Source organism: Plecotus auritus (assembly GCF_963455305.1).
Source record: "Plecotus auritus genome assembly, chromosome: 5".
In the NCBI taxonomy this organism is placed as follows: domain Eukaryota; kingdom Metazoa; phylum Chordata; class Mammalia; order Chiroptera; family Vespertilionidae; genus Plecotus; species Plecotus auritus.
This window is the reverse complement of record NC_137776.1, coordinates 121,341,818-121,355,362: the sequence shown is the minus strand read 5'-3', so window position 1 is coordinate 121,355,362 and position 13,545 is coordinate 121,341,818. Positions and strand designations below refer to the sequence as shown.

Here is a 13,545-nt window from a genome sequence, read left to right as displayed (position 1 = left end):
AGGAGCCCTAACAACCAGTTACAGACGCCGGAAGGAAACGGCAATGTCTACAGAAGTCCTGACCTAGTGGACCCGGGAAGCATAACCACGTGGCCCTGCAGGAATGGGTTCCAGAAGAGAAACATCCCCGAAACGCAGTCACTAAAACAGCCTCTGCAGGGAACACAACAGTAAACAAAACTCAGCCCTTGGTTCTAAAGAGCTTATGTACTACACGTGGTCCAGCGAGGACCTGACTAAATACACTATCCCACTTGGTGAGGGAGCCTGACGCCCTGTGCAAAGTAAGGAGGGCAGCACGGTGCCCAGAGTCAAGGCCCAATTCTGTTTCTAAAGCAGAAGAGCAATATTTATATAATAAAAACATATGGATGGGCATGTGTGCAATGGTTCACACACCTACCAAAACTCTGACTTTAGGACAAAGACCTTTTCATTTGACTAAGTACCCACGTGGACTGACACATGCAAAGTTTGTTGGAAATTATAACTAGAAAACTAATATTGCAGATTGATGACATCTTCTTAGACCACCTAAAAGAAAACAAAAAAGGAAGTGAAAGTGGAAAGACATGCTTAGAAAATGAAAATTGTGGTGTTCCCTATTTAAGGGCCCTGCCCAGAAAGAAGGTCATTGGAGAACTTTTGGCTCAAGGTTGTTCACCAGACGCCCAGCTCAGCCAGGCCAGCAGCACCCTCGTTTGCCCATGGCCCTCCTGCTCTCTCTATTCACGGCCCTGGTGCTGTTCAGCTCTGGCCCTGGTGGAGCTCTGGGCTGTGACCTGCCTCAGGACCACGTCCTGCTCAGCAGGAAGAACTTAGAGCTTCTCAGCCAAATGAGCACAATCTCCCCTCTCTTCTGTCTGAAGGACAGACAGCACTTCAGATTCCCCCGGGCAACGGTGGATGGCAGCCAGGTCCAGAAGGCCCAGGCCATCTCTGTCCTCCACGAGATGCTCCAGCAGATCTTCGACCTCTTGCCCACAGAGAACTCCTCTGTCACCTGGAACACGACCCTCATGGACCAACTGCGCACAGGACTCCATCGGCAGCTGGGAGACCTGGACACCTGCTGGGCGCGGGACATGGGAGAGGAGGGATCTGCCCTGGCCATGCAGGGCCCTACCCTAGCCTTGAAGAGGTACTTCCAGGGCATCCGTCTCTACCTGAACGAGAAGAAATACAGTGACTGCGCCTGGGAAGTTGTCAGAGTGGAAATCATGAGATCCTTCTCCTCAATAACAGCCTTGCATGAAAGGCTAAGAAATAACGATGGAGTCGTGGGATCGCCCTGAAAGGATTCTCATGGATGAATGTGCCGCATCACCTTTGTCCATATGTCCTGGGTCATGTGCAAAGGCTCTTACATCTGCTTCAGTCACAGAATTTATTGAATTTTACTCAGAAAATCTGTTGTCAGAGCATTAAGTGAGAAAATGTTACAAAATTCAGCTCCTGAGTCAACAGTCCCTGATAGGTTACTGCCTGAATGGTTATTTATTGTTATTTATTTATTTATTTATTTATTATTTATTCTTTCATCTTATCATATTTATGTACTTATGTAACCAATATTTGCACTTACCTTGTATTAAAATTTAACAAACATGTAACTTTTTTAAGTTATTAAATTTGCATTTTTGCTTTATTTATTCAATTCTTATCACAAAAAACTTCGTGAGTTTTTTACTTCTGAAAAGCTAAATCCTTATTTTTTGAATCTATCTCAAAATAATACACTTTTATTAAGTCCTTTAGAACACTTCCCCCACTTCGCAGGTGGGACTATCGAAAGCTGGAAACGCATGGAATTGAGAAGAGCCCTGGAAAACGGAAGATGTTCAGTGGTTATGTCAGAATTGTAACCGATTTCTATTCCGTCAGCAAGAGGAGAGGGTAGGAATATCTGGGAGGAGTCTTTAGAGTGAAGCAGAAACGATATAGGGTATTTGTTGGCTGATATTGGCATCTGGTCCTCCTCCTACCACAGTCTCCCAGCCCTGCTTTACTGGATGTATTCACTCCCTTCCCGCCCCGACCTCGCTGCCTCTAGTTCTGTTGTGATTTCCGCTTCAAGGTTTCTAATCAGAAGAAAAGCCAAAGGGAGACAGCAACTGTTGAGTGGCAGCTCTATGTTCTTCAAAACGGTTGTAGACAGTTCTGTTTCTAGGAGTGTGCTGATGGATGTTTCTGGGCCCTGAGCAAATGCCATTGTTACAATGATGACAGAGAAAGGAATCAGCCAAATTCAGATAGCTGCGTGTGTGCTGTGTGAATATCTCAGAGAGCAGGGAGAGAGACCAATTCGGGAGGATTTCTTGAACCTGTCCCTCAGGTGACCTTGCCAATGCTTCAGTTCACTTGTAAATAAATTGTGCGTAATATTTTAATACATTTTTATCCTTTATCTTTCGCTCCTCTACTCTTCTACTTCATGGACCAGTTTAGAAGGAGAAAAACTTGCCAATTCTCAACTTTTTCCTTTCTTTCATTGCCTATCACCTGTTGAATGGTAGGATCCTTGCTACTTGCTTACAGATTTAATGGAAGTCAACTGTGTTACTTTTAAGTTACAGATAGGTTGTTTGGCCATTTGAGTTCTGCTGGTCTAAACTGTGACCACCTGGGCAGCTGCATTTATGCTTCTCTACCTCCACATACATTTTAAGGCGAAATTCAGGATGACCGGTGGTTGACCCAGCCAAGTTGACACAGAAAATTAACCATCACAACCACTGTCCTGGAGAAAGGATGCTCCGATTCTCAGCAGCCTCTTGGTTCCTGTGAAGAGGAAAATTCCTACAATGTTAAGAGTTTAGACTATGGAGTCAGAACTCCTAGATTCTCAAGTATTGCTATGAACTTGGGAAAGCTAATGTCCCTGTGGCTTTGTCTTCTTCTTCATCAAAAAGGGATAATGAAAGGAACCACATCTGCCTCTTGTGTTAACTCATGTGTACTAAAGTTAGACGAACAAGACTGACACATGAAGGTGCTTGAGAAACTCCTGTATTATAAATGCATGTTTTCAAAGAAGTGTTCAAGGAATGAACCATGAATTAATATGCTTAGAAGATTGCCAGACCATAGGATGTGCTCAATAATGTCATTCTTATTTTGATCATTTAAATTGATTTTCAGAAACAAAGGAAGGGAGAGAGAGGACAACATCAATGTGAGAGTGACATATATTGGTTGGGTTCTGCTTGCAAGCTGACTAGGCTGGGAACTGAACTTGCAACCTAGGTACATGCCCTTCAGCTGGAAGTAAACCTTCCACCTTTCCATGGGTGGGTCAACACTAACCACTAAGAGACATTGAGCACTTCTATGTCATCTTGAGTAGTAATTATATTTACTAGCAGATGACCCAAGTTTCTGATGGATTTAGTAATCATATGAAATGCACATTGAGAATGAGTAACATCCATGATTTTGCTAGATAGTAATTTGGTGTTCTTAGTTAAAATGAGTCTTTTGTGAGTTGATTGGTGTGATTCCCATTCCTTGTTCCCAACTGATTAGATCTGGGAAAAAATGAAACAATAAGCATGTGCCTGGTTTTGCAGAGCTGAAGGTTGGCCATGGGACAAAAGTTACTCTCCTTTATCCCCCAGCCAGGGCAAACAGCTTGTGCTCTCTCCTTACCCCGACTGTGCCCTTCATCCTCCCCTTTGCTATAAGTTTTGTTACATAGAATTTAGCTAAATTATCGTTTTCTTACTCCAAGGTCAGCCATTATGTTCTATTCAAGGCCTCCAACTGGTTAGATGAGGTGGACTCATATTAGGGAGAACAATAGCTTTTCCCAGTCCATCTACTTAATTGTCAATCTCAGACCAAAACACCCTCACAGACACATTCAGAAAGTTTGACCAGGTATCTGGGCACCTCATGGTCCAATCCAATTGAAACATGAAATTAATCATCACAAGGATCTAAGATAAAATACTGGGATAAAATACTAGCGCCCAGTGGATTTGTAAACCTGTACCTCTATAACCCCAGATACTCTGTTGAATTGGGTTACATCATTTCCACCTGACGTAAAGCCACCTGTGAACATTCTCTGCAACACCGCATGAGTGATTTAAAGATTTGTTTATTTATTTTTCTTTTTCTTTTGATCAAAAAATGTATTGGGGTGACATTGCTTCATAGGATCATATAGGTTTCAGGTGCAGATTTGTTACAAGATCTGTATATTGCATTGTATGCACACCACCCAAAGTCAAATCCTCTTCTGTCACTATATAATAGGCCCCCTTCATTCCCCCCTCCCACACACTTCCCTCTGACAACCCCCACACTACTGTTTGTGTGCACGAGTTTAGTGTGGCATCCCACATATGAGATCATGTGGTGCTCAGCTTTTTCCGCCTCACTTATTTCACGTAGCATAATATTCTCAGGACCCATCCACGTTGTCCCAAATGGCAGTATTTCATCTCTTCCTATTACTATTCCATTGTGTCTACGTACCACGTCTTCTTTAGCCAGTTCTCTATTGACGGACACCTTGGTTCTCTCCATGTGTTGGCCACAGTGAATAATGCTGCAATGAACAGAGGGGTGCATATATCTTTGTGTATACAAGTTTTTGATTTCTCAGGTATATACGCAAGAGAGGGATTGCTGGGTCATATGGCAGGTCGCTCTATTCTTCATTTTGTGGGGAAATCACCAGAGTGTTTTCCATAGTGGCTGCAGCAGTCTACAATCCCACCAGCAGTGAATGACAGTTCCTTCTTTTCCACAACCTCTCCAACACTTGATATTACTGTTTTGTTGATAATAGCCATTCTACCAGGTGTGAGGTGGTGTCTCATTGTAGTTGTGATTTGCATTTCCCTAATTGCTAATGATATTGAACATCTTTTCATATATCTGTTGGATGTCTGTATCTCTTCTTGGGGGAGATGTTTACTCAGGTTCTCTGCCCATGTTCTAACTGGGTTGTTTAGTGTTGAGTTTTATGAGTTCTTTATATAGTTTGGGTATGAAACCTTTGTCGGAGTTATTGTTTGCAAATATTATCTCCCATTCGTTGGTTGCCTCTTTGTTGTGTTGTCAGTTTTGCTGTGCAGAAGCTGGTTAGTGTGATATAGTCCCATTCATGTATTTTTGCCGTTCCTTCACTTGCCTTTGGAGTCAAGTTCTTAAAATGTTCTCTACAGCCAAGGCCCATACACTTAGTACCTATGCTTTCTTCTATTGATGTTATTGTTTGAGACCTTCTGTTTATTTATTGGATCCCTTTTGAGTAAAGTTTTATTCATGGAGACAAACTGTAACCCAATCCATTCTTTTGCATGTGGCTTTCCATTGATCCCAGAACCTTTTATTGAACAGGTTTTCTTTACTCTAGGGCAGCGGTGGGCAAACTTTCTGACTCGAGGGCCACAATGTGTTCTTAAACTGGACCGGAGGGCCGGAACAAAAGCATGGATGGAGTGTTTGTGTGAACTAATATAAATTCAAAGTAAAGGAGCGGAGGGGAGAGCAAGAGAACCGGATAGAATAGCCGGATCCGGCCTGCTGGCCGTAGTTTGCCCACGGCTGCTCTAGGGCGATATAAACCAAGAATTAATTCTCAGCAAGAAAAACTAAACAAAGAATCCAATTTACTATAGTGCCCCCCAAAATTAAGATACCTAGGAATAAACTTAACCGGGGAGGTAAAAGACTTGTACTCAGAAAATCACAGGACATTGAACAAAAGAGCTAGAGGAAGGTATAAATAAGTGGAAGAACATACAGTGTTCATGGATTCATAGAACTAACATCATTAAAATGTCCATACTACTCAGAGTAATCTACAGATTCAATGCAATCCCTATTAAAATACCAACAGCATATTTCACAGATCTAGAAGAAATACTCCAAACATTAAATGGAACAAAAGAACACCTCAAATAGCCACAGCAATATTGGGAAAGAAGAACAAACTGGAAGGAATCACAATACCGGATATCAAGTAAAACTGTAAAGCCACTGTAATCTTAACAGCCTGGGACTGGCACAAGAACAGGCATATAGATCACTGGAACGGAACAGAGACCCCAGAAGTAGACCCATGTGATTACCCACAAATAGTATTTGACAAAGTAGAGAAGATCATACAACAGAGTAAGACAGGCTCTTCAATAAATGGTGTTGGGAAAATTGGACAGCAGTGAGTTACAGAGGGATCAGTGCCTGGCACATGAAGCAGAGGAATCTCAGAGCCCACTCTGCAGAGAACCGGCTCTGAGGAAAGGTTCCTGACAAAACACTGCTGTTCTGTGAGTGGAAACAATGAGCTAAATAATCCCTCTTTCAGCCTCAGAGGCAGACCACCTCTGGGGATGTTATGTGAGGCACAGGAAAACATAAACAAACAGGCAGGAAAGAGGCAGAGGGTGAAGCTGATAAGAAAGGGGACATACCTAGGTTTTCAGCCCTTGAAGATCACAACACTAATTCAAAAGCTCCTTCCTGGGGTAGTAGAAGGGTAGAGTACTTCCCTCAAGCACAGAGTTTAAGAAGGACTCACATCTGAGTCATCAAGATGCACAATACTTCCAAGCAATACTAAAAAATCAATTATTCCAGGACATCCATGATGAACAAAATATCAACATTTCAGAGACACGAAATGACCTTCCACTTGCAAGTCACCGAGAGGCTTACGAAGGGAAGGGTGCAAATATAATCTTAGCAAGTTCCATTCAGTCTACAAAATTCTAACCGAAGAAAGGGAAAAGATCTGACCTGCTAACTGTCCTCTCCAGCCTGTCCACAACCCCAATTTTTATTTTAACAATTTATTCAAGGTGAGGTCCTGTGAAGACATTTCAGTAAAGTGAAATTAAAGAAAAATGATTCACCATTGTCACGTGGTTACAAGAAACTATCCAACATGGCAAAACTCTATACTGAAACAAGTAATCCCTTTTATAAAAAATAATATCTTGCCAAAACCGGTTTGGCTCAGTGGATAGAGCGTCAGCCTGCGGACTGAAGGGTCCCAGGTTCGATTCCGGTCAAGGGCATGTAACTTGGTTGTGGGCACATCCCCAGTAGGAGGTGTGCAAGAGGCAACTGATCGATGTTTCTGACTATCCCTCTTCCTTCCTCTCTGTAAAAAATCAATAATATATATTAAAAAAAAAAAAGAAAAAAAATAATATCTTAAATAAAACGCTTGTATTGATTTCAGAGAGGAAGGTGGAGGGAGAGAGAGATGGAAACATCAATGATGAGAGAGAATCATTGATCTCCTGCCTCCTGCAAGCCCCACCCAGGAATCTAGCTGCAACCAGGACCTGTGCCCAGACCAGGAATCAGACCAGGACTTCCTGGTTCATAGGCTGATGCTCCAGCGCTGAGCCAGGCAGGCAGGCCAGGCTGAAAACAAGTCATCGTGAAAATACTAAACTGTTAGCTTCCACTCCAGCCAAGGCAGTAAAATTACATTAAGTCCTTGTTTTGGTACAAATAAAATACAGTTGAAATAAAGTGCAAGTTTCATACATGGAGCTTTTATAGCTTGAATGTAAAAAATTAAAACATTTTAAGTTTTCAGTTAATACTCAGTTAATAATCAATATATAAGTATTTTTAAAATTCTAGTAGAAGGATGTGTTAAGATTAAAATATTTTCAATTTTATGTAGAAATTTAAATTAATATTTAAATATTTTTTAAAGTTTAAGACAATGTGTTAATAGTATCTACGTTTAAAATGCATTTACACATTTACAGCAATATTTATTTAATACTAAACTTCTCAAGTATTTTAAAAGTTTAAGTGATGCTTTAAAACGAAATATTTTTAACACTGGGCTTCATATTAATATTTAATATTAAAATATTTTAATATTTTGAGCTGCATCAGGAAGACAAGTTTTAATGCTCGCACTTTCCCGTATTTTTTTTTAACTTCACTCCATGGCTCTCTAACGTTGTAACGTGGAAACATCACACGAAAGCCCCAAAGCCCCCACGGAGCCGCCACTCCCGGGGCCTGGCGCCCCAGCTCACCCCACAGCGTCCCCAGCGCGGAGCAGTGGCCCGTCCTTCCCGCCTTCCCGGCTCTGCATCTGGGCGCATCTCGCGCAGAAAGTGCCCCGATTCTGTACAAACCACCCAGCACGCTCTGATTCCAGCCTCTGATCCCGCAGCAAACGGATTCTCGGTAAAAATGGCCTCGCCGGGGTTTCCGCGCAAAAGGAAAGCCCCACGCTCCCGGGGAAGCGCAGCGAAGGCCAGGTTCTGTGCCGGCTTCCTCAGGACTATGGCCGCGGCGAGGCGCCGGCAGAGCTCCGTCCTCAGCAGCGGCGGCCTCCGAAGGGAGGTTTTGCCTTCACTATTAAAGCGGCACAAAGCGGCTCCGCGGGGCGGGCCGGCTTCTCTGCTCTCAGACCAGACTGATCCAACTTTCCCCAAAAAGCGGCTTCATAAAGGCCTCCTGCGCTCCCTCTGGTGGCCAGCTGGAGAATCGCGCTTTCTAGAAATCCCAAGAAGGAAAGTTGCAGCTACTTGGGCCCGCGACTCCCCCTGGCGGTAGTCCCCTGAATCACTGCAATTCGCAATGGCCCAGATCTCTCTGTGGCTGGTGGCGGGGGCCATGCTCTGCTCCAGCCCTGCTGGTTCTCTTGAGGAGGACTTACTTTGGATCCACAGAGGAGACAACCTGAGTGTCTTCAATCTTTTGAGGCAACTGCAAAAGATCCCCCCTCACTTATGCCTGGGTGACAGAAATGACTTCAAATTTCCTTGGAATAGGGGGACAATCACCCAAATGCAGAAGACACAACACACCTGTTTCCACCATCTGATGATCATGCAGATCTTCACCCTCTTTAGAACACAGCACAGCCTTGCTGCATGGGACCACACCCTCCTCTCTCAACTACTCTCCAGCCTTCATCACAGCCTGGAGGACCTGGAGCAGAGGGAAGGAGAAAATCGGGCTTGTCCCACTTTGGGAATTCATGTCCCGAAGTACTTCCAAAGAATCCATAACTACCTGAGAGAGAAGAAATACAGCGCCTGTGCCTGGGAGGTCGTTAGAGTGGAAATTACACTACGCGTTGGAATCATGTAACAATCCTCACAGGAAAGTCAACCAATTCACAATAACTTTCTATGGTGACTGACTCTCTCTCTTCAATTGCATTGCTTGCTAAGCCCCAAAACAATCTCCACTCACATTTCTGCACCAGCTGAGAAATACCTACAACCCGAATCAGGGGGTTATTTTAAAAATACAATGTACATCATGAATTTACAACATTATGTTTAGAGAGAGAGAGGGACATGATCTGCTTTCTTAAATAAAAAATTTTATGACATGATTTTATTTTTTACTGTTTTTAATTTTTTGGGACAGTGGTAGTGGAGGGGGTAGGGGATATTTGCTGTTTCCAAACTATAAATTCCATCTTTTTTTTTAATTGAAAGGTTCTTCAGGATAATATTTGGTTAAAGACATTTGACAGTGAAGTTCATGGTGGCTCTTGTAACTGATCAACAGAAAACTATCCACACCTTGGTCATTATAGAACTTTATTTTGCGTTTGTAGAAGAGCACAATGCAAGCATTTCTGATCAGAGGACTCTTAAGTTTGGCTCTTTTGTAAACAATGATTGTAGGTCATGGGCACGTTCTATTTGGAAACTTTGCCAACTCAGCGTGTGTAGCCAGATTTCTCTGGGAACTTAATTCTATTCTCCCCAGTTGTACAGAGAGAAATGAGGGTAGGTCACCTGGGATGTTTTCAAGGCCAGGACTGTCCTGGGCAATATCACTTATGCTCCCAGCAGTGGGGCTGAACCTATCTCAGGTGATGCACTAAGTGCAAAGAGGTGAGAAGTAGACTCGGACCTGGTGATCATGGAACAGGAGACAGAGCACACCTAGGAGCAGGAAGGAGATAGAAGTCAGCAGCAGTGTGAGAACTGGGCAGAACAGAGACAGGTAAAGCCTGGACTGGAACAGGCAGGCCCTCAGGAGGGGAGCAATGGGAAGGGCCTGCACTGAGTCACCTGTTTCTGCAGATCATCCTGGTTCCGAGGGTGAGAAGATGGAAGTGGATGCTGAGAGCAGAGCTCTCCCACAGAGACGTGGCCAACAGCAGTGTCCCCAGCACAGGGGACACTGACCCCACAGCAGCCTGCTGGGAATTGGAGGGACCACGGTTACTCCAGAGCCAGAGACAAACCTGTTTCAATTGTCAGAAAATTCTACTCTTTAAACTATGTAAAAGGAATGTTGACTACTTTTCCTTGGAACTTGAAGTCAGTCAGTTCTGTGGACTCGGACCACACTGGTGATGTCATACAGAACAATAGACAGCAGTCCTCAGGCATTTGAAGTGGAACTTGGAATCCATTGTCACCCCACCCTCCCTGCTCAGTGCTCTCATGCCATGGCCTCTCCTTGGTTCTTAAATCCCATGTCCAATTCTATCCTTGTCTTTTAACGGGCCCTTCCAGACAAGCCTTTATCTTAATCTTCTAAAGGATTTGACCTTGGATTCTTGGTACCTTCCAAATAATTCATCGCTCCAGATTTATACTGCATAATAGTGGTATAAAAAGTTTAATACAAATAGGATTACTGAGAAGGTTGAATTCAGCATTTCAAAGACTTTACAACAGTCGGTCAATAGTTAGCATATGCGATAAAATTTTGTTATCATTTACTATAAAATATCAATATAACTATTATTTAGATTAAGACCACACTCTTTTAGGATCATCCAATTCCATTTCTCTTAAATCCACATTACTCAAGGCAAGCTTCTCAGTGGCTGAGTGGATTTGTTAACTAGATGGAGCACACAAACCTGGGTTAATATCCACTAGGCAGCCAGGGAGGGTCCTGTTCAAGCAGTGGGGGTGGTGGTTGCCAAACTTTTGAGAGTCAGTTGCTGTGAGTCTTAACTTCTGACCTCAGAGCTGAACCCATGTGCATTAAATGACAGGAAAGTGACATGGCTGGTCACTGACCCAGGACGTCCTGCTCTTTGAGCCTCTGGGGAGAGGCAGCCCATCGCTGTGTTGGTGTAGCTCAGGGCTGGCTTCCATCCTCCCTCTGCCACAGCACCAGGGACCCCGTGTGGCTACAGTCAATTCTGCCAACTTACACTTTGTCTTCTCATCATCAGAAGTCACTTCCCTGCTTTCTCTTTTATGACATGCAGCATTCTATTCGTTTCATTTTTGTCACAAACTACTGTCAATTTTGCTTTCAGGGAAAGTTGAAATGAGAAATAAAATGTCTGAAATCCTGATAATTATCGAGAAAAATGGTGAAGTCTCTTTGCCCTTCTTTATTCCCATTGTTTGTATTAACCTGAGGATGAAGCAGAGAGTAATGCCAGAGGAGAAAGACAGACTATGCCCAGGAAACCACTGTAATTACTATGTGGTTATTTACATTTAAAATGAAGCACCATGAATAATTAAGAAAAGAAGGCTGAGATAGCATCCTGAGCCTCACTGCCCTGCATCCTGAGCATGAGACAGACAGGGATGAACAGAGAGGCCCAACTTAAAGTCAGTCTGAATGAGCAGCTGACGTTCACCAGTTTCTGTTCTACAAGTTTCCACTGGGAGACATCGTCACTGAAACTCCTGTGCAAAGCTCAGAAATTCTGAGCATAGTGTGTTCCATCCTTTCAGCAAAGAATTGAACAATAAAAGCGGTGCTGGCATAATAAAAGTTATCGTCCTATTGAATGTAAATGATTGCAATGGATAGCTAATGCCTCCACCCACTTAGACAAAATAAACGTTTTCTGTCAGCGTTTAGGGCTGTGGACACCTCTGACACCCAAGTCCTGACTCAGGAGAGGAGCAGGTCACCAATAAAAACAAGGGTCCTTCACACACACCCTCCCGGGGGAAGAAGAGGATCCTGGTGATCATTTTGCCACAGAGACACAAGCCCCTCCGCCTGGGGAGGATTCTAAGGACCTCAGGATGGGGTGAGCCTGCCCTGAAGGGGGAGTCCAGGAGAGTTATAGTTGAGGACACTGTCACTCCAGAGGCAAAGGGTTACTAGATCTGATCTCGGCCTCGTGAATGGGGTGGGTGGTGCTGGGAAAATATTACTGTCTTGTTATGAGAATCTGCACACCTACACCCACCAGCAAAGAACCCAGATTCCTGCTGGGGGTACTGGCACAGCCTGAGGAGCCCTAACAACCAGTTACAGACGCCGGAAGGAAACGGCAATGTCTACTGAAGTCCTGACCTAGTGGACCCGGGAAGCATAACTACGTGGCCCTGCAGGAATGGGTTCCAGAAGAGAAACATCCCCGAAACGCAGTCACTAAAACCTCAGCCTCTGCAGGGAACACAACAGTAAACAAAAGTCAGCCCTTGGTTCTAAAGAGGTTATGTACTACACGTGGTCCAGCGAGGACCTGACTAAATACACTATCCCACATGGCGAGGGAGCCTGACGCCCTGTGCAAAGTAAGGAGGGCAGCACGGTGCCCAGAGTCAAGGCCCAATTCTGTTTCTAATGCAGAAGAGCAATATTTATGTAATAAAAACATATGGATGGGCATGTGTGTAAGTATTTACACACCTACCAAATCTCTGACTTTAGGACAAAGACCTTTTCATTTGACTAAGTACCCACGTGGACTGACACATGCAAAGTTTGTTGGAAATTATAACTAGAAAACTAATATTGCAGATTGATGACATCTCTTAGACCACCTAAAAGAAAACAAAAAAGGAAGTGAAAGTGGAAAGACATGCTGAGAAAATGCAAATTGTGGTGTTCCCTATTTAAGGGCCCTGCTTAGAAAGAAGGTCATTGGAGAACTTTTGGCCCAAGGTTGTTCACCAGACGCCCACCTCAGCCAGGCCAGCAGCACCCTCGTTTGCCCATGGCCCTCCTGCTCTCTCTATTCACGGCCCTGGTGCTGTTCAGCTCTGGCCCTGGTGGAGCTCTGGGCTGTGACCTGCCTCAGGACCACGTCCTGCTCAGCAGGAAGAACTTAGAGCTTCTCAGCCAAATGAGCACAATCTCCCCTCTCTTCTGTCTGAAGGACAGACAGCACTTCAGATTCCCCCGGGCAACGGTGGAAGGCAGCCAGGTCCAGAAGGCCCAGGCCATCTCTGTCCTCCACGAGATGCTCCAGCAGATCTTCGACCTCTTGCCCACAGAGAACTCCTCTGTCACCTGGAACACGACCCTCGTGGACCAACTGCGCAGAGGACTCCATCGGCAGCTGGAAGGCCTGGACACCTGCTGGGCGCGGGACATGGGAGAGGAGGGATCTGCCCTGGCCATGCAGGGCCCTACCCTGGCCTTGAAGAGGTACTTCCAGGGCATCCGTCTCTACCTGAAGGAGAAGAAATACAGTGACTGCGCCTGGGAAGTTGTCAGAGTGGAAATCATGAGATCCTTCTCCTCAATAACACCCGTGCAAGAAAGGCTAAGAAATAAGGATGGAGTCGTGGGATCGCCCTGAAAGGATTCTCATGGATGAATGTGCCGCATCACCTTTGCCCATACGTCCTGGGTCATGTGCAAAGG

The 13,545-nt window shown here is 44.4% G+C and overlaps 2 protein-coding genes and 1 pseudogene across 3 annotated transcripts; all 3 read left to right on the top strand.

The window, feature by feature from the left end:
• Nucleotides 1-692: 692 nt before the first annotated feature.
• On the top strand, nucleotides 693-1,295 carry LOC308248121 (interferon omega-2-like; the record flags this gene model as incomplete). The annotated part of the gene is made up of 1 exon (XM_080668148.1): nucleotides 693-1,295. The coding sequence occupies exon 1, from the start codon at nucleotides 708-710 to the stop codon at nucleotides 1,293-1,295; it is 588 nt and encodes a 195-aa protein (XP_080524274.1). The 5' UTR covers nucleotides 693-707.
• A 7,279-nt stretch (nucleotides 1,296-8,574) lies between these two features.
• LOC308249281 (interferon omega-1-like) lies at nucleotides 8,575-9,090 on the top strand (the record flags this gene model as incomplete). The annotated part of the gene is made up of 1 exon (XM_080670385.1): nucleotides 8,575-9,090. One exon carries the CDS (start codon nucleotides 8,575-8,577, stop codon nucleotides 9,088-9,090), a length of 516 nt encoding a protein of 171 aa, XP_080526511.1.
• A 3,667-nt stretch (nucleotides 9,091-12,757) lies between these two features.
• LOC308248188 (interferon omega-2-like) lies at nucleotides 12,758-13,480 on the top strand (annotated as a pseudogene). The gene has a single exon. The product of its transcript is annotated as an interferon omega-2-like (transcript).
• The last annotated feature ends 65 nt before the right edge of the window (nucleotides 13,481-13,545 follow it).